This window comes from Talaromyces stipitatus, genomic scaffold (genome assembly GCF_000003125.1).
Source record: "Talaromyces stipitatus ATCC 10500 scf_1105507295515 genomic scaffold, whole genome shotgun sequence".
NCBI lineage: Eukaryota > Fungi > Ascomycota > Eurotiomycetes > Eurotiales > Trichocomaceae > Talaromyces > Talaromyces stipitatus.
In genome coordinates, this window is record NW_002990118.1 from 2,481,331 (window position 1) to 2,498,798 (window position 17,468).

General features: G+C 47.6%; 8 protein-coding genes and 1 non-coding gene across 9 annotated transcripts, besides 1 other annotated feature; 5 read left to right on the forward strand and 4 right to left on the reverse strand.

Annotated features, from left to right (window-relative positions):
* The first annotated feature begins 146 nt into the window (after positions 1 to 146).
* Positions 147 to 175: a microsatellite.
* Positions 176 to 212: 37 nt separating this feature from the next.
* TSTA_049630 lies at positions 213 to 303 on the reverse strand. The gene has a single exon. It is a non-coding gene; the product is annotated as a tRNA-Asp (tRNA).
* Positions 304 to 390: 87 nt separating this feature from the next.
* Positions 391 to 1,461, forward strand: TSTA_049640 (U6 snRNA-associated Sm-like protein LSM4, putative). The gene is made up of 3 exons (XM_002485434.1): positions 391 to 744; positions 820 to 1,011; positions 1,075 to 1,461. Exons 1-3 carry the CDS (start codon positions 742 to 744, stop codon positions 1,234 to 1,236), a joined length of 357 nt encoding a protein of 118 aa, XP_002485479.1. The 5' UTR covers positions 391 to 741; the 3' UTR covers positions 1,237 to 1,461.
* A 105-nt stretch (positions 1,462 to 1,566) lies between these two features.
* On the forward strand, positions 1,567 to 3,357 carry TSTA_049650 (pentatricopeptide repeat protein). The gene is made up of 2 exons (XM_002485435.1): positions 1,567 to 2,115; positions 2,173 to 3,357. Exons 1-2 carry the CDS (start codon positions 1,597 to 1,599, stop codon positions 3,268 to 3,270), a joined length of 1,617 nt encoding a protein of 538 aa, XP_002485480.1. The 5' UTR covers positions 1,567 to 1,596; the 3' UTR covers positions 3,271 to 3,357.
* A 245-nt stretch (positions 3,358 to 3,602) lies between these two features.
* Positions 3,603 to 5,578, forward strand: TSTA_049660 (phosphoinositide phosphatase Pten/Tep1, putative). The gene is made up of 2 exons (XM_002485436.1): positions 3,603 to 3,736; positions 3,796 to 5,578. Exons 1-2 carry the CDS (start codon positions 3,722 to 3,724, stop codon positions 5,503 to 5,505), a joined length of 1,725 nt encoding a protein of 574 aa, XP_002485481.1. The 5' UTR covers positions 3,603 to 3,721; the 3' UTR covers positions 5,506 to 5,578.
* A 31-nt stretch (positions 5,579 to 5,609) lies between these two features.
* Positions 5,610 to 8,379, reverse strand: TSTA_049670 (phospholipase A2 (PlaA), putative). Its single transcript, XM_002485437.1, has one exon. It carries the CDS (start codon positions 8,294 to 8,296, stop codon positions 5,765 to 5,767), a length of 2,532 nt encoding a protein of 843 aa, XP_002485482.1. The 5' UTR covers positions 8,297 to 8,379; the 3' UTR covers positions 5,610 to 5,764.
* Positions 8,380 to 8,638: 259 nt separating this feature from the next.
* TSTA_049680 (Exocyst complex component Exo70, putative) lies at positions 8,639 to 10,678 on the forward strand (the record flags this gene model as incomplete). The annotated part of the gene is made up of 3 exons (XM_002485438.1): positions 8,639 to 8,922; positions 8,975 to 9,192; positions 9,252 to 10,678. 3 exons carry the CDS (start codon positions 8,639 to 8,641, stop codon positions 10,631 to 10,633), a joined length of 1,884 nt encoding a protein of 627 aa, XP_002485483.1. The 3' UTR covers positions 10,634 to 10,678.
* Positions 10,679 to 10,834: 156 nt separating this feature from the next.
* On the forward strand, positions 10,835 to 12,991 carry TSTA_049690 (adenylosuccinate lyase Ade13, putative). Its single transcript, XM_002485439.1, has 10 exons — positions 10,835 to 10,953; positions 11,009 to 11,095; positions 11,148 to 11,504; positions 11,556 to 11,678; positions 11,729 to 11,976; positions 12,025 to 12,141; positions 12,188 to 12,260; positions 12,312 to 12,397; positions 12,456 to 12,513; positions 12,580 to 12,991. The coding sequence occupies exons 1-10, from the start codon at positions 10,902 to 10,904 to the stop codon at positions 12,825 to 12,827; spliced, it is 1,449 nt and encodes a 482-aa protein (XP_002485484.1). The 5' UTR covers positions 10,835 to 10,901; the 3' UTR covers positions 12,828 to 12,991.
* Positions 12,992 to 13,071: 80 nt separating this feature from the next.
* On the reverse strand, positions 13,072 to 15,017 carry TSTA_049700 (uncharacterized protein; the record flags this gene model as incomplete). The annotated part of the gene is made up of 3 exons (XM_002485440.1): positions 13,072 to 13,653; positions 13,717 to 14,884; positions 14,999 to 15,017. 3 exons carry the CDS (start codon positions 15,015 to 15,017, stop codon positions 13,308 to 13,310), a joined length of 1,533 nt encoding a protein of 510 aa, XP_002485485.1. The 3' UTR covers positions 13,072 to 13,307.
* An 847-nt stretch (positions 15,018 to 15,864) lies between these two features.
* On the reverse strand, positions 15,865 to 17,409 carry TSTA_049710 (RING finger domain protein). Its single transcript, XM_002485441.1, has 2 exons — positions 16,390 to 17,409; positions 15,865 to 16,337 (listed from the first exon to the last, which is right to left on the reverse strand). Exons 1-2 carry the CDS (start codon positions 17,239 to 17,241, stop codon positions 16,203 to 16,205), a joined length of 987 nt encoding a protein of 328 aa, XP_002485486.1. The 5' UTR covers positions 17,242 to 17,409; the 3' UTR covers positions 15,865 to 16,202.
* Positions 17,410 to 17,468: the final 59 nt, after the last annotated feature.

A 17,468-nucleotide genomic window follows, 5' to 3' on the forward strand; every position in this document is an offset into this window, starting at 1 on the left:
AGAGCCTGAGAGCCTGAGGCCAGCCTAGGAAGTGAGAAATTAGGGTAAGTGTTGCTCTAACCGGATTTGGACGACAAACATAGGACTGTAATTACTGTACTATTATGTGGTGGGTTACAAGGCAATACTTGACGAAATTAATTCGTGAAAGAAAAAGAAAGGAAAAGAAAGAAAACTCTTTAAAGAGATAAAAAAGAGCAAAAAAGAAGTGCCTCCCCGACTGGGAGTCGAACCCAGGTCTCCCGCGCTTGGATTACTGTTTGTAATGACAAGCGGAAATCATGACCGTTAGACCATCGAGGATTGATGTTAATGGCAAGTAGTTTGTTGCTTACTACTCTTGATGGCATCTGAGTATTGAGCCCAAAACTGTATTTGTATGAAGAGAGAGTGTGTACAACTGGAAATAGAGCGGACTCGTTGGATGGCTGTTGACTAGAAAGACGGCTGTTGACCAAGCAGTGAACAGCGAAAGGAACCAACATCGGATGGTGGTCACCGGAAGCGGACCAACTTTCACCCGAGGACTCATGCGGGCAGCTGCCTCAGTTGAATTGAGCTTGACGTCGCTGGAGTTGACTGAGATATTCTCCCCTACACTCTATCGCGCCATACTGAAAGCTTCCTGCTGACGAGCGAACACTTGCGCGTCACTTCAGCACCTGAAGTCCAACGTTACAGCAGCCCTTTTCCCGGTCTTTATCTTCACATCTCGTCCCGGTTGTCGTGCGATTTTCAGAAATGGTACGTCTCCGTTACGCGCCGAAGCCTTGTGCATTAGCTGCAGCGAACGAGCTATGTTACTAATGATTCTCTTAGTTGCCCCTTGGTCTTCTGACCGCCGCGCAAGGCCACCCTATGCTGGTGGAACTGAAGAATGGCGAAACGCTAAACGGCCATCTTGTCAATTGCGACAATTGGATGAATCTCACTTTAAAAGAAGTTGTTCAAACTACTCCAGAAGGCGACCGGTTTTTCAGACTACCAGAGGTATATGTGAGGGGCAACAATGTATGTATCAAAACTTCGTGGCGGGGGTGATGTTCTCGAGCTAAACGAAATCGTTAAAAATAGATAAAGTACCTCAGAGTACCCGAAGAGATCCTCGACGTCGTCAGAGAACAACAACAACACCAACCTTCGAATCGCGGTGGTCGGGGTGGACGGGGTGATGGTAAAGATAGAGGTCGTGGCGGACGTGGTGGGCGAGGCCGTGGTCGTGGTCGCGGTGGTTGAAAGGATATACTCTTGGAAGTCAGATGTTAGCAGTGCTTCAAACGAAGATACCCCCCGTTTTCTCTTCCCGGAAGAAGATTTGTCGGTGTCCTTGCCAGACTGAACTTTCTCATGCATGGCGTCGGCGTACTTTGGTCCTAGTTGGCGAGGCAGGATATATGTAGATCTAGTGATCTGCATTTTTCAAGAACGAAAAACAATAAGAAGAACAAACTAATCTTTTTTAAATACCTATATTGTAAATCGATGAGTAGGAGGGAGAATTGATTACTGAAACGATCACGTGATCTCATACTGTCTTTTATTGAAGCTCAAGCTCTCCACCGCAACGAGTCGCTCGTCGACAATTCCTGTCAAGATATGCGCCTCTTGCCTCTTACAGTTGACGGGCTCTGGTATTGTCTCTGTCCGTCATTTCGACCTACTTATCTGCACCGCTCGTTCCGGTCTTCCAATACAGTCAGAAAGATTTCGCGCAGATGCTTAAGCTCCGCATCAACAACCGCATCCACTAGGGCTCCGCTAGGTGAGCGTCACAAGCAGGGAAATAGGTCTTTTTCGCAATATGAATCGTCACGTCTAACTCGTGCGCCCTTGCGCGAGGACGAGGATTTGCAGTCGCAGTCGATCGGTGATCTAGAAGCGCTACTTGAGCAGTCAAGCTCCCGAAGACGGATCGATATATCGAAAACCGTCGCTATTTTGAAAACGCTGCTTCAGAAACACCGTGTTAACCCCACGACACGACATTATAAAGCATATTTACTGGCAAATGTTGATCGACAACATGGATCCGCTGAGAATGTTCGAAGTTTACTTGGGGAAATGGCGAGACAAGGCATCACTGCTGACTCGGCGACGCTTCATGCTGCTTTAGAGGTGCTCTATCGGCCTTACACCAGTGCAGATAGTATGGCTAACATTTATGCTGGGTAGGTCCTAGCAGTCCATCCTGACTACCTCTTGCGACAAGAAGTAATCGAAGCCCTACGCGCCCGATGGCTCTCCCTCAGTCCTGTTGGATGGCATCATGTAATAGCTGGACTGCTACGTGAAGACCAACTCGAACTTGCTCTCGATCGACTAGATCAAATGGAAGGAAAAGGGATCCCGCTTGAGCAGTGGCTACATAGCCTTTTAGTCTACAAACTCTGCGACGCTGATGAATTCACTGAAGCGTTACGCCTGATACGATCACGATCCAATAAAGCCAAGTCGATATCGTCGGCGATGTGGTTATATCTGTTGAGAGCGGCGATTCGAAATTCACATTATGAGACCGTGAGATATGTATGGAATAATGCTGTGGATTTGGGATATCAGGATCTAAGCGTGCCTGATTGTCGTGACGTTTTGGGTTTTGCATCTGACCATGGCGATATCGGGTTTGCGGAGTCGGTTTTTCGGCATTTGTCCACTTTACAAAAGCATCCGACGTCGTACGATTATGAAAAGCTGGTACAAGTGTACGCTCAGAATGCGGATGTCAAATCTGCGTTCGAGATCATCTGCCAAATGCACAAGAGCAGGATTCCCATAGAATCCGAGTGTACACGACCAGTACTACAGTCTATGGAGACTAAACTCAGTGATCCCACCATCCTATGGAGCGAAATCCGTGGATTGAGGAAAAGAGGATATGAAATACCAACAACATTGGCAAATATAGTTATACAGCACACCGAAGTCCTGTTTCAACGTGGCTCTCTTTCGGCATCCAGAGCAATTGACCTCGCAGTCTATATCTACAAGGACCTTTTTGATATCTGCACCGACGGCGCTAATACGGAGACCTTTAACAGCCTGATCTCCTTGTGCCATCAAACCAGCAAACCGGGTATTTGTACGTTCTTTGTCAAGGAGATGGCGTCTCTGGATGTTTCTCCTGACCAAAGAACATTGGAAACTCTGATACTCAGTTGCCTGGATTGTGGGAATGACTCTTCAGCGTCCAAGTACCTGGCGGATCTCCAAGCGCAGGGCTGGCAATTAAGTGATTTGGTCAAAGATCGGATCCGCGAAATACAAAATTAAGATGCTAAAGTCAGCATGCATGTATATAATCTAGCCTTATCTCCAAGTAGTTTGTCGTGTTTGCATAACTTACTTTTGGCTCTCTTCTATGACATCATCCGGCGGTGCAACGTCCTCCATCTCTCTGCTGGTCAACAAAATGGACGGTAGCTGAAGCAATGCCCTTTTCTCATTGCATATAACATTGAATGCCCAGTCTTGGATAATTGAAGACTTTGTTCCTGCATGGTGATGTGTCTTGGCTTATGACAGATAATTATATATCCAGCGCAACAACTGCCTTCATTTGACCTGCGCAGTAACCAGAGCCAGTCATGGTTTGTGCTTGAATTCTTGACAAGAGATTCGCATAGTCTAACGTCTTTGTGATATTTATATCAGGCTTCTTTACTTCGCCAGATTGTCGCTGGACCAAGGTTACAGCACCCTGAAGCAGGATTAGATATGTGTTATGTTACGGATTTCCGTAAGTTTGAACATTCATATATCCCTATATTTCCTCTGTGCAAGCATTAACTAGTTAAGTCAATAGTAATCGCAACATCTGGTCCCTCATCAAAATACCCCAAACGCGCTTACCGAAATCCCACCGACGCACTAGTCCGTTTCCTCGACAGCAAACACGGCGAAGACTGGGCAATATGGGAATTCCGAGCAGAAGGAACCGGATATCCAGATTCGGAGGTATACGACCGTATTCACCATTTCCCATGGCCGGACCATCATCCACCGCCGTTTTCGCTCATACCTGCAATCATGGGGAGTATGCGCAATTGGTTACATGGGGAGACACCCGGTGACGAAAAGAGTCCTGATAATTCCGGGGAAGAGAAGAAAATAAAGAAGAAGAGAGTGGCGGTTGTTCATTGCAAAGCCGGCAAAGGTCGAAGTGGGACGGTGGCGTGTAGTTATTTGATCAGTCAGGAAGGCTGGAAGATGGAAGATGCTCTTCAACGATTTACGGAACGAAGGATGAGAATTGGATTTGGGGAGGGTGTTAGTATACCCAGTCAGCTTCGGTATGTGCGGTATGTCAATAAGTGGGCGAATGAAATGGGTAAGGTCTATGTTGAACGACCTGTGGAGATTCTAGAAGTTCATGTTTGGGGGTTGAGGGATGGTGTCAAGATTGCTCTTGAGGGATATGTTGACGAAGGCAAAAAGATCAAATGTTTCCATCTCTTCAGGAGAAAAGAGCGCATCGTCGTTGACGACGGCAAGAACGATTTAGCCCTTTCTCACAACGACTTTATAGCAAAGGAACGATTGGAGAAGGGAAAAAAGAAGAGAAATGCTTCTCCCTCACCTTCATCATCAGCAAATTCATCAACCATCATCCAACAACCACCCATCGTCTTCACATCTTCGTCAACATCCAAGAACGTCGGAGACAATAACAAAAGAATAGCAGCCGCCATCCTCCGTCCCGAAAAACCAGTGATTCTACCCACTTCCGACGTCAACATAGACTTTGAACGCCGTATAAAAGCCGCATACACAGGCTGGGCAATGGTTACATCGATCGCTCACGTCTGGTTCAACGCCTACTTCGAAGGGGGAGATAAACACGACTCTGGCATCTTTGAATGTGACTGGGACGGTCTTGACGGAATTAAAGGTAGCACTAGCAAGGGTACTAAGGCCCTAGAACGAGTGAAGATTGTCTGGCGCTATGCATCAAAGGAGCAACTCGCCGCTGAAGGTAAAGAAACTGCTGAGAAACTACCAGAGGAAGTGGTCATGACGTTACCGAAACCCGGGGAACCGGTTCATGAATCCCATGCTGCGGATTGGCATGGAGAGAACGTCGTAAGGGAAGATGAACGTGAGATGGAATTTTCGGAGCAGAATCCGACTAGTTCACCTGCTCGGCACCATACCCGAGAAAGGTCTGTCCATAAACCAGAAGATGCAGATGAAAAGGGGGAAAAGATAAGTGGCGCAACGAACCCCTTCATCGCACAAGCATCAGCCACAACAGTTGCAGCAGTGACTTTAGCAATGAAACGAGTCCGACGAGAACTGGGGCTGCGGAAACAGACCGATGCCAGTGCTGAGGTGAGTTTGGCGAGTAGTAGTGCAGAAGATCTGTCGTCGTCGCTACCAAAGCGGCAAGAACAGAAGAGAAAGGAGGAAGGGCAAGATGGGAATGATAGTGATAGTGATATGGAAGGTGTCAAGCCGTATTTGGAGGGTGAGGGGAATGGGTCTACGAACACGAATACGAATAAGTAGATGTCTGAATCATTTTCTAGTATCGAGTTTGTCGTTAGATGAGGTATATGAATACATCTGATGATAATCTTGGAGACTTCCAAAAGTAACAGTGAACAGAGGTGGCCTTGTATAATGAACACTTCTAAGTTCCAACACAATGGAAATCTAATCTAATCTAAGTATTAGTACAACTATTGCTACAGCTGCAGAAATTATACGGGGTATATAAACATTCAACTCATTTCTCCTCTCAAAATCCAAATCTCAAATCCATAACTCAATAAATAGGCGCATATCCTTCATGTCGTCTCTTCAATTCATCCATCTGTCTATCCGCAGCTTTTTCCTTCGCAAGCTTCTCGCGCTGTAGACGATCCCGTTTGCGTCGTTCGTATACACCGCGCACGACACGTTTAACCTGTGCTTCGCCCTCGGCGAAATTCGCCTTTGCCAATCCGACGACTGAATCGATTTGTTCCGGGGTATAGACGAAGTTCCAGGTTGATAGGAAATCGTCCACGTCAGGGTTGATGGAATTCGGTTTGGGGATTGGGGAGGCGGCCTTTTCATCATCGTCGGATGCTGATTTGTGAGGTTGTGCGATTTGTGATCGGTCTGTACTAGGAGGGTTGTAGTCTGGTGCAGACGGGTTTGGGAGGAGAGGGAAGTAGATCACGGCGATTCCGGCGTCGGGTTGCATCAGATGGAAGTCTGAGCTACTCTCGTCACCGTGACTAGGGTGGAATAATCTCTTTGATGGGGGAGGTCGCTTGTCAGAAGTCATTTCTTGCTTAGTGCCCAGCCATACGTTGCAGTAGGTCAAGTCGGTGTCGGAAGTTGTGGATTTTTTTGACCTGCTATCGTAGCGGGAGTCAGACCTCATCAGTGTGTCTGGGAGAGGTCCCGTTCTATCTTTGGTGTTGGGATCATGTTCTTGTGCCTCGTGGAGTTTTTCATTGGATTTCGATTCACTTAGTTCGTCCATTTCGCTGATCATGTTTGCAGTTTCTTCCGGTTGAATGTCTTCTGGTGGCCACCCAGCTCCTAAAGGCCATCCTTGAACGCCTCGTTGGTGGACATATCCATCTACCACGGACAACCAATTCTCTTGTTTGATATCTGCGGACGCATCGAATGCAACAATAATATCAACATCTCTCCCCGGGCGAAGTAGTGGGTAGATAGGGAGGTTATTGCTCATCCCGGCATCCATCAATTGTAGATGAGGGTTGCTCAAAGCAGATTCTGGACATGATTCTGGAAGTTCCCCCTTCATTCCTAGGATATAGTTCGGTATTGATGCAGGATCAAACGGATGGACTTTAATCAGCTCATCATTCTTTCCTTCAATCAACGAGTCAATACCCCCAAAGCCCGCAAGGCCCCTGACAACGGGTCTAATCTCCTTATAATAGTGCGCGAGCGTTGCGCAAAAGGCACTACCCCATATGCCCATCAAGGCTGGAATTCGGAGTTCAGGGACCGGGTATTCATCACGATGTTGATCCCGCCCTTCGTAAAAGTGTCGACCAACAGCCCACATGGGGATTCCAGCGCTAAACTCCTCGCAGAAAAGTTCGTATGGAGTGAATTCAAACCATTGGAACCATGCTTCTTTCAGAGCCTCTTCTTTTACCTTCTCCACTGCTCGACGTCCTGTGATATCATCCTTATCTGATACAGGAATTTCGTGGCGAACCGCAGTATATATAGGTAGAGGATTGCTTCCATCTTGAACAAGATCCTTCTGGTTGGATAATTTCAAGTTTCTATCTGAGACATCGAGTTCGCCACGGGGCACAAGTAGACGTGCAGCGAGCAGTAGCCCATAGATATCGACAAGACCAAAATCTGCGTCCGGGTCGCCTTTCAGCTTTTCAACCAACCCACTAAGTAGGTACTTGTTTGTCGGGGCGGTAGTCAATAAATTAAGCGCTTTCGGTGGGAAGGCGATATGCACCCCTAGTCGAGCTTTCAAGTGTGCCACAAGTCGATTGAAGTCACAGCCTCCTAGAGACGAGTTATAGAGAGTTTGTAGCCAGCAGCTCCCACTTACGCCGGCTGTGTATGTGACGCAATCCCAGAGCCCAGCTTCCTGTGAAGCTAGGTAGGAACCTGAGCCGGCAACAAGAGCACGTAGACCTCCACCAGATCCACACATTGCTATGACTGGGACATCATCCGGATGGATATCCTCTTCCTTCAAGTCCAGATATTTGGCCAATGCCTTGACAACGTGTTTTTGCCGATTGCGACGGAACTGGACTTCCTCCGGACATAGGGAATCGCCAACCCGCACCTTCGCTTCGACAGCAATTTCCGGATTTATATAAGGGTCGTGGGCTTCTTTCCATATGTCATCGGCGAGGGAGCCAGGTGCCATGGACAATTCGCGCTGAAGCTTTTGTACGGTAGCGGGGAGTAACCGAGCCCAGTCAGGCAGGATAAAGTTCTTGATATTGTCACCAATCATTGCCAGCTCGACCGATGCGAATGATTCTCTGGCGGCCGCGAACTTATCCGTGAATATCGTCCATGCTGTCTGAGATTCCGGTCTAGCATTGCTTGGTGACGTATTCGTGGACTGATTGTCGCTATCGGATTTGTGCAGAGTAGACGTGCTATAAGCAAGCTTCTGATTCCAGGCTCGTGAGGAGCCATCAGCCCGTAAGCAATCGCGACTCGCATAGTTCCAGCTACCCCATGCTGCCAGAAACGCAGGAGGGACACTCCAACGTAAGCGCAAGGAGGCTGTACTCATTGTATGGTGCGCGAGGGCAATTGATGGTAGATTCCTCGAATAGTACATCTATTGCATGATTGTACATAGTATATAGTAGGATGAGAGGACAAGAGCTGGCGCAGGCCAGAAGTGGCTTTCGACGTCTTTTTTGTCCCTGGCGATCCATGACGTTATCGTCTCCTGCCAAAAGAGCAACCGTTGGGGAACTAAGCTAGTCTGGGTCTAGCGTCATCTCCAATCGCAGACGGAGGTTCCGGCATCATCACTTGTCTCTATTCTTCGTCTCTTAGTATTATATCGTTCGATCTATTCTTAAGTTAGCTGTCTGTGTTGGATTGAAGACGGAATATTATTTACTGCGAGGATTAGCGGAATTCATGCCTTTCTTACCCCTGATCGCTAGGCATCATGGTGGGCACCAAGAACACCACGTATGCCGAGGAGAGCGCTGAAGTTGAAGTGCTCTATGCCAATCTCGACAAGCTCAAAATATTGACAAAGAAGATTCAAGGGTCTCTTGATCGCCTGGAGACAAGCGGGAAAGTGGTCAAAGATGCCATCGGTCCCATTTACAGCAATACGCAGACCCTACAAATTACCAACAGCAACATCGATCGAGTGATTGAGGCTATCGACAAGCTCCGGAAGCCGCTGGATGCGAAAGGCAAAGAGGAGGGAATTATACGGGCTGGGTAGGTTGCCCACCAAGCATTTATACTCGATTGAGCTGACGTTGGTGTCAAGACCCCAAAGTGCAGGTTTATCACAGTATCTTGCTGCCTTGAAACGAATCGATTACGCTCTTCAGAATCTAAATGCGACCAATTTAAAATCGAACCAACAAGCTATTACAGAGTTTTCGTCACTACTGAATTTTGGCTGCCAGAAATTGCAGGATCTATTTCGGTCAACGCTGAAGCAACATGTGGAGACGATTGAACCGTTGCACTACCTTACAAAACGTGAGTCCCAACATACAAAAGTACTTTCAATCGGTACAGTAGATAACCGTTATATGTAGAACTTCCTTTCCCCGCAATTCCCGAAGATACCCTTGCCGAGCTCGCACCGATTGCAGGTGCTATCACATCCGCCGCTGCTCAGTTACCGCAACGCGGGTCAGAAGATCCAGCTGTAACCATTTACGCCGAAACACGCGGGCCATATATTACATCGAGCTTGCAAAATCTTGCAATGGCGTCTATCAGCACAGCCAAACGCCGCCCGGTCGATGGACCGTATAAGCAGGGCACGAATGGAATTGGAGTCTATTCTAGTGCATTGGAAGGCTTTATTGTGGTTGAGCACGAGGGTATTGTCCGGATATTCACAGGAGAAAACCAAGGGCGAGCATTGCAGGCTACATGTCGGTCATCGCTGGCCGAATTCTCAAAGACCCTTCGAGAGCTCAATCAGTACATCAAGTCTAATCTAATGACTGACTGCTTCCTTGCTTTTGAAATTATCGAGATTGTGACTGCAATGTCATACAGAATTGATGCCAAGACCGGCGAACTCAAGAGTCTATTTATTGAAGCTCTACGCCCAATCCGTGAAACAGCAAAGTCCTCGCTATCGGAGCTTTTGGAGGAGACAAAGAGAAAGGCCGCCGCATATACAGTTCTCCCACCGGACGGCGGGACCGTGCCGTTGGTGAACGAAGTGATGAGCTCTTTAACCACACTAACAGGCTATTCTGGACCTCTAGCCTCTATTCTTACGTCACTGGGTGATGGGAATTGGCGATCCAGGTCTCAGTCCGCTAGCACAACGCCTTTGGACGTCAGCCCGGACAGCCAGACATTATTTTCTCATTTCATTCTTGACATGGTGGAAGCCCTGATTAGCTCACTGGAAGCTCGCGGTCGGGCATTCTATCGTTCGAAAGCAGTTTTGGGAGTGTTTATTTCAAATACCTTCTGTGTTGTGGACAGATCTATACGGGCCAGTTCAGATCTCTCGCGCTACCTCGCCAGTCCAGATAGTATTGCCAGGATTGATGCCTTCCGGAAACGTGGTACATCAGCCTACCTTGAAGCCTGGCGTGAGACGAATCAATATCTTCTCGATGTGCAGTATACTTCTCGAGGAGGACCTCGTCCATCGTCTACCGCACCATCAGACTCTGCTCAGGTCATCAAGTCACTCTCTTCCAAAGACAAAGACGCGATCAAGGAGAAATTCAAATCTTTCAATGCCACGTTTGACAGCCTGGTTGCTCAACACCGACAGCTTTATATGGAGCGTGAAGTACGCGGAGCACTTGGCCGCGAGGTGCAGGCGGTTTTGGAGCCGCTTTATGTTCGTTTCTATGACCGATATCACGAAATTGACAAGGGACGAGGGAAATATGTGAAATATGACAAGGCGGCATTTTCAGCTCAGCTTGCAGCTCTATCTTAGACTGGTAATGTTTAATAATCTAATATCAATTCTTTCTACATCTCGTATACTCTTAAAACAGTTAGAAAAATCTGCTTTTCACATGATGATCTCCCCACCGATAGCTTTGTCGATAAGCCGATAAGCGGGCCTCGACCTTGTCTCCCCACACCCCGCCAATCCCGAGTTCGGTCTTGCTATAAAAAATTATCTCTTTCTTTTCTACTCACCACGGTAAACTGCAACACAACAGAGTCAATTCGAGTCAATTGTTCGATAGATATACATAATGGCGTCTAATAATGATGTCTACCAAACGCCTCTCAACTCGCGTTATTCGAGTACGTCTGACGAAACCGGACTGTGAATTACGGGACTAATGAGTGGATGAAAAAGGCAATGAGATGAAATATCTCTTTTCTCCTCGCAATCGTTTCTCAACGTGGCGATCATTGTGGCTATGGCTCGCTGAAGCCGAGAAGGGTGGGCTTCTCCAAGTTCAATTACTTTTCACAGGAATTAATACAAGTGACAGAACTTGGCCTCCCCATCAGCGACGAAGCAATCTCCCAAATGAAAGCGCACCTCATCATCCAAGACGACGAATTTGCCGTTGCTGCCGAAGAAGAGAAACGCAGACGCCACGATGTAATGGCCCACGTCAAGGCCTTTGGCGATGTTGCCCCTGCAGCTAGTGGAATGATCCACGTCGGCGCAACCAGCTGCTTTGTGACTGATAACGCGGATTTGATTTTTTTGCGGGATGGATTGGATATTTTGATTCCTAAGCTGGCGACTGTTATTGATAAACTTGCGGCGTTTGCGAAGGAGTATAAGGATCTTCCTTGTTTGGGGTTTACGCATGGTCAGCCGGCTCAGTTGGTTACTGTTGGTAAGTTTTCAGCTATCAAGGGGTGAGAGTCGATTTAACTGTGAGGGACAGGTAAACGAGCTGCTCTTTGGCTTCAGGATCTTTTGATGGATCTTCGTAATCTGGAGAGAGCCAGGAAGGATCTCCGATTCCGTGGTGTCAAGGGTACCACCGGTACCCAAGCATCTTTCCTACGTAAGTAACCTTTATACAACAAACTTAACCAGAAACTAATAAGATGATAGAAATCTTCAATGGAGACCACGCCAAAGTCGAAAAACTCGACGAACTTGTCACTCAAAAAGCCGGCTTTGAGTCTGCGTTCATTATTTCCGGTCAAACATACTCTCGCAAAATCGACGTTGACGTCGCTAATGCCCTGGGTTCATTCGGATCTACCTGTGAGCGTATTGGAGGTGATATCCGTCATCTCGCTATGCTCAAGGAAGTAGAGGAGCCATTTGAGAAGGATCAGATTGGAAGTAGTGCAATGGTTCGTTTTGCCTAGTCGCTTGTTGTACGACGATACTGATTGAAGTAGGCGTACAAGAGAAATCCCATGCGATCTGAGCGTTTGTGCTCACTGGGAAGACATCTCCAGAATCTTCCCAAGGATGCTTTGGATACTTATTCCGCGCAATGGTTTGAGCGTTCTTTGGTACGTTTTCCTCTCTGAAAGAGACATACAAACTGACCCTCTGCAGGATGACAGCGCTATCCGACGCATCAGTCTCCCAGAACTTTACCTCTGTGCAGATGCTTGCTTGATTCTTCTGAGTATGTCCACATACTCTGCCTAAAAAGCTACCGTTAACAGCCTGTTAATAGACAACGTCACATCCGGCTTCGTCGTATATCCCGAAGTCATCAGACGTCGAGTCCAGGAAGAACTTCCCTTCATGGCTACTGAAAACGTATACCTTTTTCCTCCTTACTCCTCCCATTTCTACAAGCAACACTAACATGTCAAAGATAATCATGGCCTGCGTCGCAAAAGGCCTCTCCCGCCAAGACGCCCACGAAGAAATTCGTTCGTCCCCCCTCCCCCTTTCACTACCATAACACCCTCCCCCCCTTTAACAGATTATGAATATAGGAGTCCTCTCCCACCAAGCATCCGACAATGTCAAAAAACAAGGAAAATCAAACGATCTAATCGACCGTATCCGTCGTACCGAATTCTTTGCTCCTATTATCCCGCAACTCGACTCACTGCTTGATCCCGCGACATTTATTGGTCGTGCACCGCAACAAGTTGAGAAGTTTGTGGCGACGGAGGTTGAGGAGGTCCTTAGACCTTATAGGGAGAAGCTAGTGGTGGATGTTGCGGAGTTGCATGTTTAGTCCCTAAGAGAGTCTTTCTTTTTGGTGTGGGGGGGAGAAGATAGAGGGAGGGAGAACGGTGGGAAAAAAAGAGGATATTTTAACCTAGATTTTTACATTGTGTATTCGTCGGGTATTTTGTGCTGTTTTAGTGCTGAAAGTAATGATATGATCTATGAATCTGGTGCCTTCCCAGGTGATATCGTGATTTTGCATCTATGACCGGCGGCCACTTGGTATACTTCAATATCTTGGAGGAAAATTTGAGATGAATCGCCTCATTGCGACTAGACTATCTAGTCTTCTCCAACTGAATACCTTCCTGAACTGATATACCCCCCAAATTTTTTGTCTTTTCTGGGTTTGATGCCCTCCTGAAAAACATAACGAAATGAAATATGGGTATACTCGTACAATTAAAAAAGACTAAGAAAAGAAAAAGGACGTTCATCTCGTACAGTAAAGCGTGCCGTATGCCTTAAGACCGAGGCAGGTTTGAGGTCAAATAACATTCGATGGACCAATGACGTTGTTCAGATATCCCTCAGTACGAGAAGCGACTCCTGGGATACGCTCTTCAATAGGCACGAAGAACTCCTGGCGAATACGACGAGTGAGTTCGGTGTACTCTCCATGCGAGACGTAGACGGCGTCGAGAACACGCTTGAGCAGAGATAGAGGAGTCTCAATGTTGAGTGGGATGGTGACAGGATCGTGTGGATACTCGTCGTGGACAACCACCACCTGATCCTTGATAATCTGGAAAGGATTATACATGAGATTATCGTAGAGATTGAGGAAGCTCCGAAGTAAAAGGGCCTCGTGAAGATGAGGAGAACGACACTTGCTGTAGACAAATTAATATGAGTAAGACAAAAAGGGGGAGCAAGCAAAAAAGGGGAAGACTTACCGGCGTACGATGTCGGTCATTTTGTGGTAGAGTTCCTCAGCAGGCAGAAGAGAACCATTGTCCATGTCGAGACGAGCAGTCATCTCACGAAGCTCACCAGCGACCAAGTCTGCTGCGTCCATGAACTGGTTAAGCTGATCCTGAATGACGTTCACCATTGTGCCCACTTCGATGGCCCAATCAACGACACGATGAGCATCCTTTTCGTAAATCTTGACCTGCTCCAGATGACGAGTAGGAGGATTGGTGAGAAATGGGTAATCGAGATCGATAAGCTGCTGAGACCAGGCGATGAATCTCTTACGAAGAGCCTGGGGAATGTGAGGGTTGGATAAAGTGGTCTCCATCTGATTGATAGCAGTCATTCTACGGTCCAGGTAGTGATGGATACGAACGAGGAGATGAGGACCGTTTGCCAAAATATTCCCACCAGCAGGTTCACCGTTCGTGGAAGCACCGTTCATGGTGGATGTTGCTTGCTCTAGTTCTTGGGGGGCTTCGTGTGTATCAACAGATTCAGTCGTAGCAGGGACCTCCTGAGTCGTGTCAGATTCAGAACTATCGCTCCAACGGCTCAAAGTAAATTCAGCTGGGACGCCTGGAGAACGAGGATGAGTAAGTAAAGGTGCGTGTCCTTCAGAGACAAAACGTCGAGCACGAGGAAGCGGGGGCAATGGCTTGTTGCTCATTGTATCTGGCGAGCGTTTGCGCGGGGGTGTTGGTGGGCGAGCAATTTGAAACCGAGAAATATCACTAGCAGTGATAGAGACTCGTCGAAAGGGTAACTCAAACAACGGTGCCCCGACAGTCCATTTTGGTATTTCCGTTTTGTCCCTTTTGCGAGGGAGGAACCACTGATCGAGACTGCCCATGGTGCCCAGCTTTCCATCGTCTTGCTTTGACTGCTCCTCATTTTCAGGAGAAGAGCGACTAGCTGTAGGAGCAGCGTAGTAACCCACAGGATCAGTCCAGAACATACTGAGTGGCTTCTTTGGGTCAGGGCGAGGGTTCATAAACCATTCAAGCGATCGAGGTGCAAAGTCATCGGGCAATTCCATATCGAATGGGTTGCTTCGAGCTGACGAACGTCGGGGGGATGGTCCAATAGTTGTGTCGCTGTCTGAGTTGGTACCATCGTGTTCCCCAGTGATGTCGAGGTTTTCCATCTCTATACCGTATTAGTGTGAGCGAGCCTCATGTACACCATCACGTCAACGGTAGGATCCGTCCATTGGTATTGACTAGACGTCCTAAGGTGTCAAGATAGATTTCTTCAACTTACCACGCTGACACTCGTTCATCTTGATTAAGTGCCGTCTTGAAGACAGTCGTTGATCGATAAATTCCTGCCGAGAGTACGTTGAAAGGACAAGATGATTCCAAAGAGGAAGTCACGGGGATCCGTTTATGGCAGACCAACCACCAAAGCCAAAGACGAGCCAGCTTATCCAGGTCGAATCTGAAGATCCACAGACCTTGACGTTTTCGATACGAATCTTCTTTCCAGTCTCATCCCAACCCAAAGTTGGGATAGACAAAAAAAAGTGACGACGCAGTGGGGAGAGAGAGCAGGAATAGAGAGGAAGAGTCATAGAGAGGACGCTAGGATGAAAGGGTGGGTAGAGGACTTCGTCCGCCTGTCTCGTTCGACAGCTCTGTCGATGAAGCTGGACATGTGAAGAATGATAGAGACATGGTCGAGTACCGCCAGAGACTGGTGTTGCAAGAGCGAAGAGAGCTCCATTGACGGAAGATATATGCCAGGAGACTCTCCATGCTGGTCCTCAGGCATCTTCTGGATAGGAATTGCTTCTTTCACGGTTTGGGACTGGGTCCTGTCTTATAAACAGCAGGAAAGAGCCTCTCTGCCCAAAAGGGTTTACTCTCAAACACCGTCTGATGCAGGCTCTGCACCAATCAGAGAGGCAGAATGCTGAAAATGATGGAGGCGAGATTGCTGTTTTGGGAAGAAATTCACAGAGCGGGACGGTGATTGGCTCTGAGGCTGACAAACGCGGATGTGAATGGTGTCCGATGTCCGTCCAGGCTGTGAATGGCTTCAATATTGGACCACCGGGCGTAATTGTGCAACTGAATAATTCTTTTCACGTGAACAGAGAGGGCATGCATAAAATATGCTATGAAAGATTCTACTGAGAGTCAGACTCATTGGATTGCTCATTGGATGAATATTTACAGATACATATGTACAGACATTTACCGACTCTCAATCAGACAAAGCCTTTGTAGACTGTGAACAAGTACAGTCACACCTTGTCTAATCCATCGAGCAGCGGCAGTCCTTCCTCGAGGCCAATATCCGAAGTAAATGAGCTCAACACATAACGTGGCGGGCTCGTTCGTACAAGACCAAGAGTTGATGAAGGAAACAATCGATCTTCGCACGTTGACTAATCAGCACGTCATGGGAGGATCGTGACAACTTAAGTAGTGCGAGTATAATAAGTCGAGAAGCAAGGCAATAGCTAATCCTCCTTTTTTACGTGGTCGGATCCTTCATCAAGGTCCTTGTCATCATCCTCGCCTTGGATATCGAGAACGCTTTCTCCAGCTCTCCGTAGAGTCCTGTGGACCAACTGTCGGACGCCTTTGAAGACAGCCTAGGAAAACAGTTAATGACTGCAGGCTGACAAGGTAACAGAAAATACTCACCACTAGAAATGTAACGACTCCGAATAGTATCACCACCCAACTGATGGAGGCAACACGCGTCCGGCCTGTAGTCCGCCCACCAGCACCGAACAAAGCAGAACTCCGTAGATGCAACCAACCCCACGGAGACATTGCTAGAAACACTTTGATAATTGACAGAACCCCGAGCGAGGCAAGTCCCTTGAGAAAATGCTCAAACCATGTCGTTGCTTCACCTAGATCTGGAACATCCAGCACGTGAGTTTCTTCCCAGAAATCAGAATCAATAATGGTATCGACGGGAGGCAAATAGAGATTGATAATAGGGTCAGCAATAAAACCGAGTATAAAGACAGTGAGTAGCAGGATTGAAAATGTAAGGGCAAGCTGCGCTACAGAGCTAGTAATCCAGCGGGCCCAGATTACCCTCTGGATCCGATATTTGAATCCGCAGGTAGGGCATTGGAAGTAGTTTCGTCTTCCGTAGGATGGATCGGCGTGTCGCCATGACTGCAAGCAGCCTTCATGCACATACCGCGAAGACCCTTTACATTTGCAGGGCCGTATGAGACGACCAAGTTCTGGATCGGGCGACACGTAGACCACGCGCGGTTTCGATTGAAGCATGCTAGGTAGATATTGTGACTCAGTTTCTGACGTTGGGTTGACAGTATCTAAGCAAATCCGACACATCCGTGGAGGATATCGATGTTCGGGATTCTGATTTGGTGTGCTTGTACTTTGAGTGCTCTCTGCGCTTGTAGTAGCATCAGGCTCCTTTTGCGACGGCTCGGGAAAAGCGCCCGGTGTTGAATCGGGGAGGTCTTCTGGCCATGTCCACGTTGGTGGTGCCTTTCTGGAAGAGGAAAACATTCTGTCGACTCTGTAAAGGTGAATATCGATGTGGAACTAGACCCTAGCAGTTCGTGGTTTATGTGTAATCATGAATGTCGTCGATGCCAATATTATCTCACATCAGGATAGTATCTGGAAACTCATTCGTTAACTACCAATAGCGATTTCGTTTCTGTTGTAACCGAGAGAGAAAGATAGAGAAGAGACGAAGGTGAAGTGAAGTGGCTTTTCCAGAGCTCCTAAAC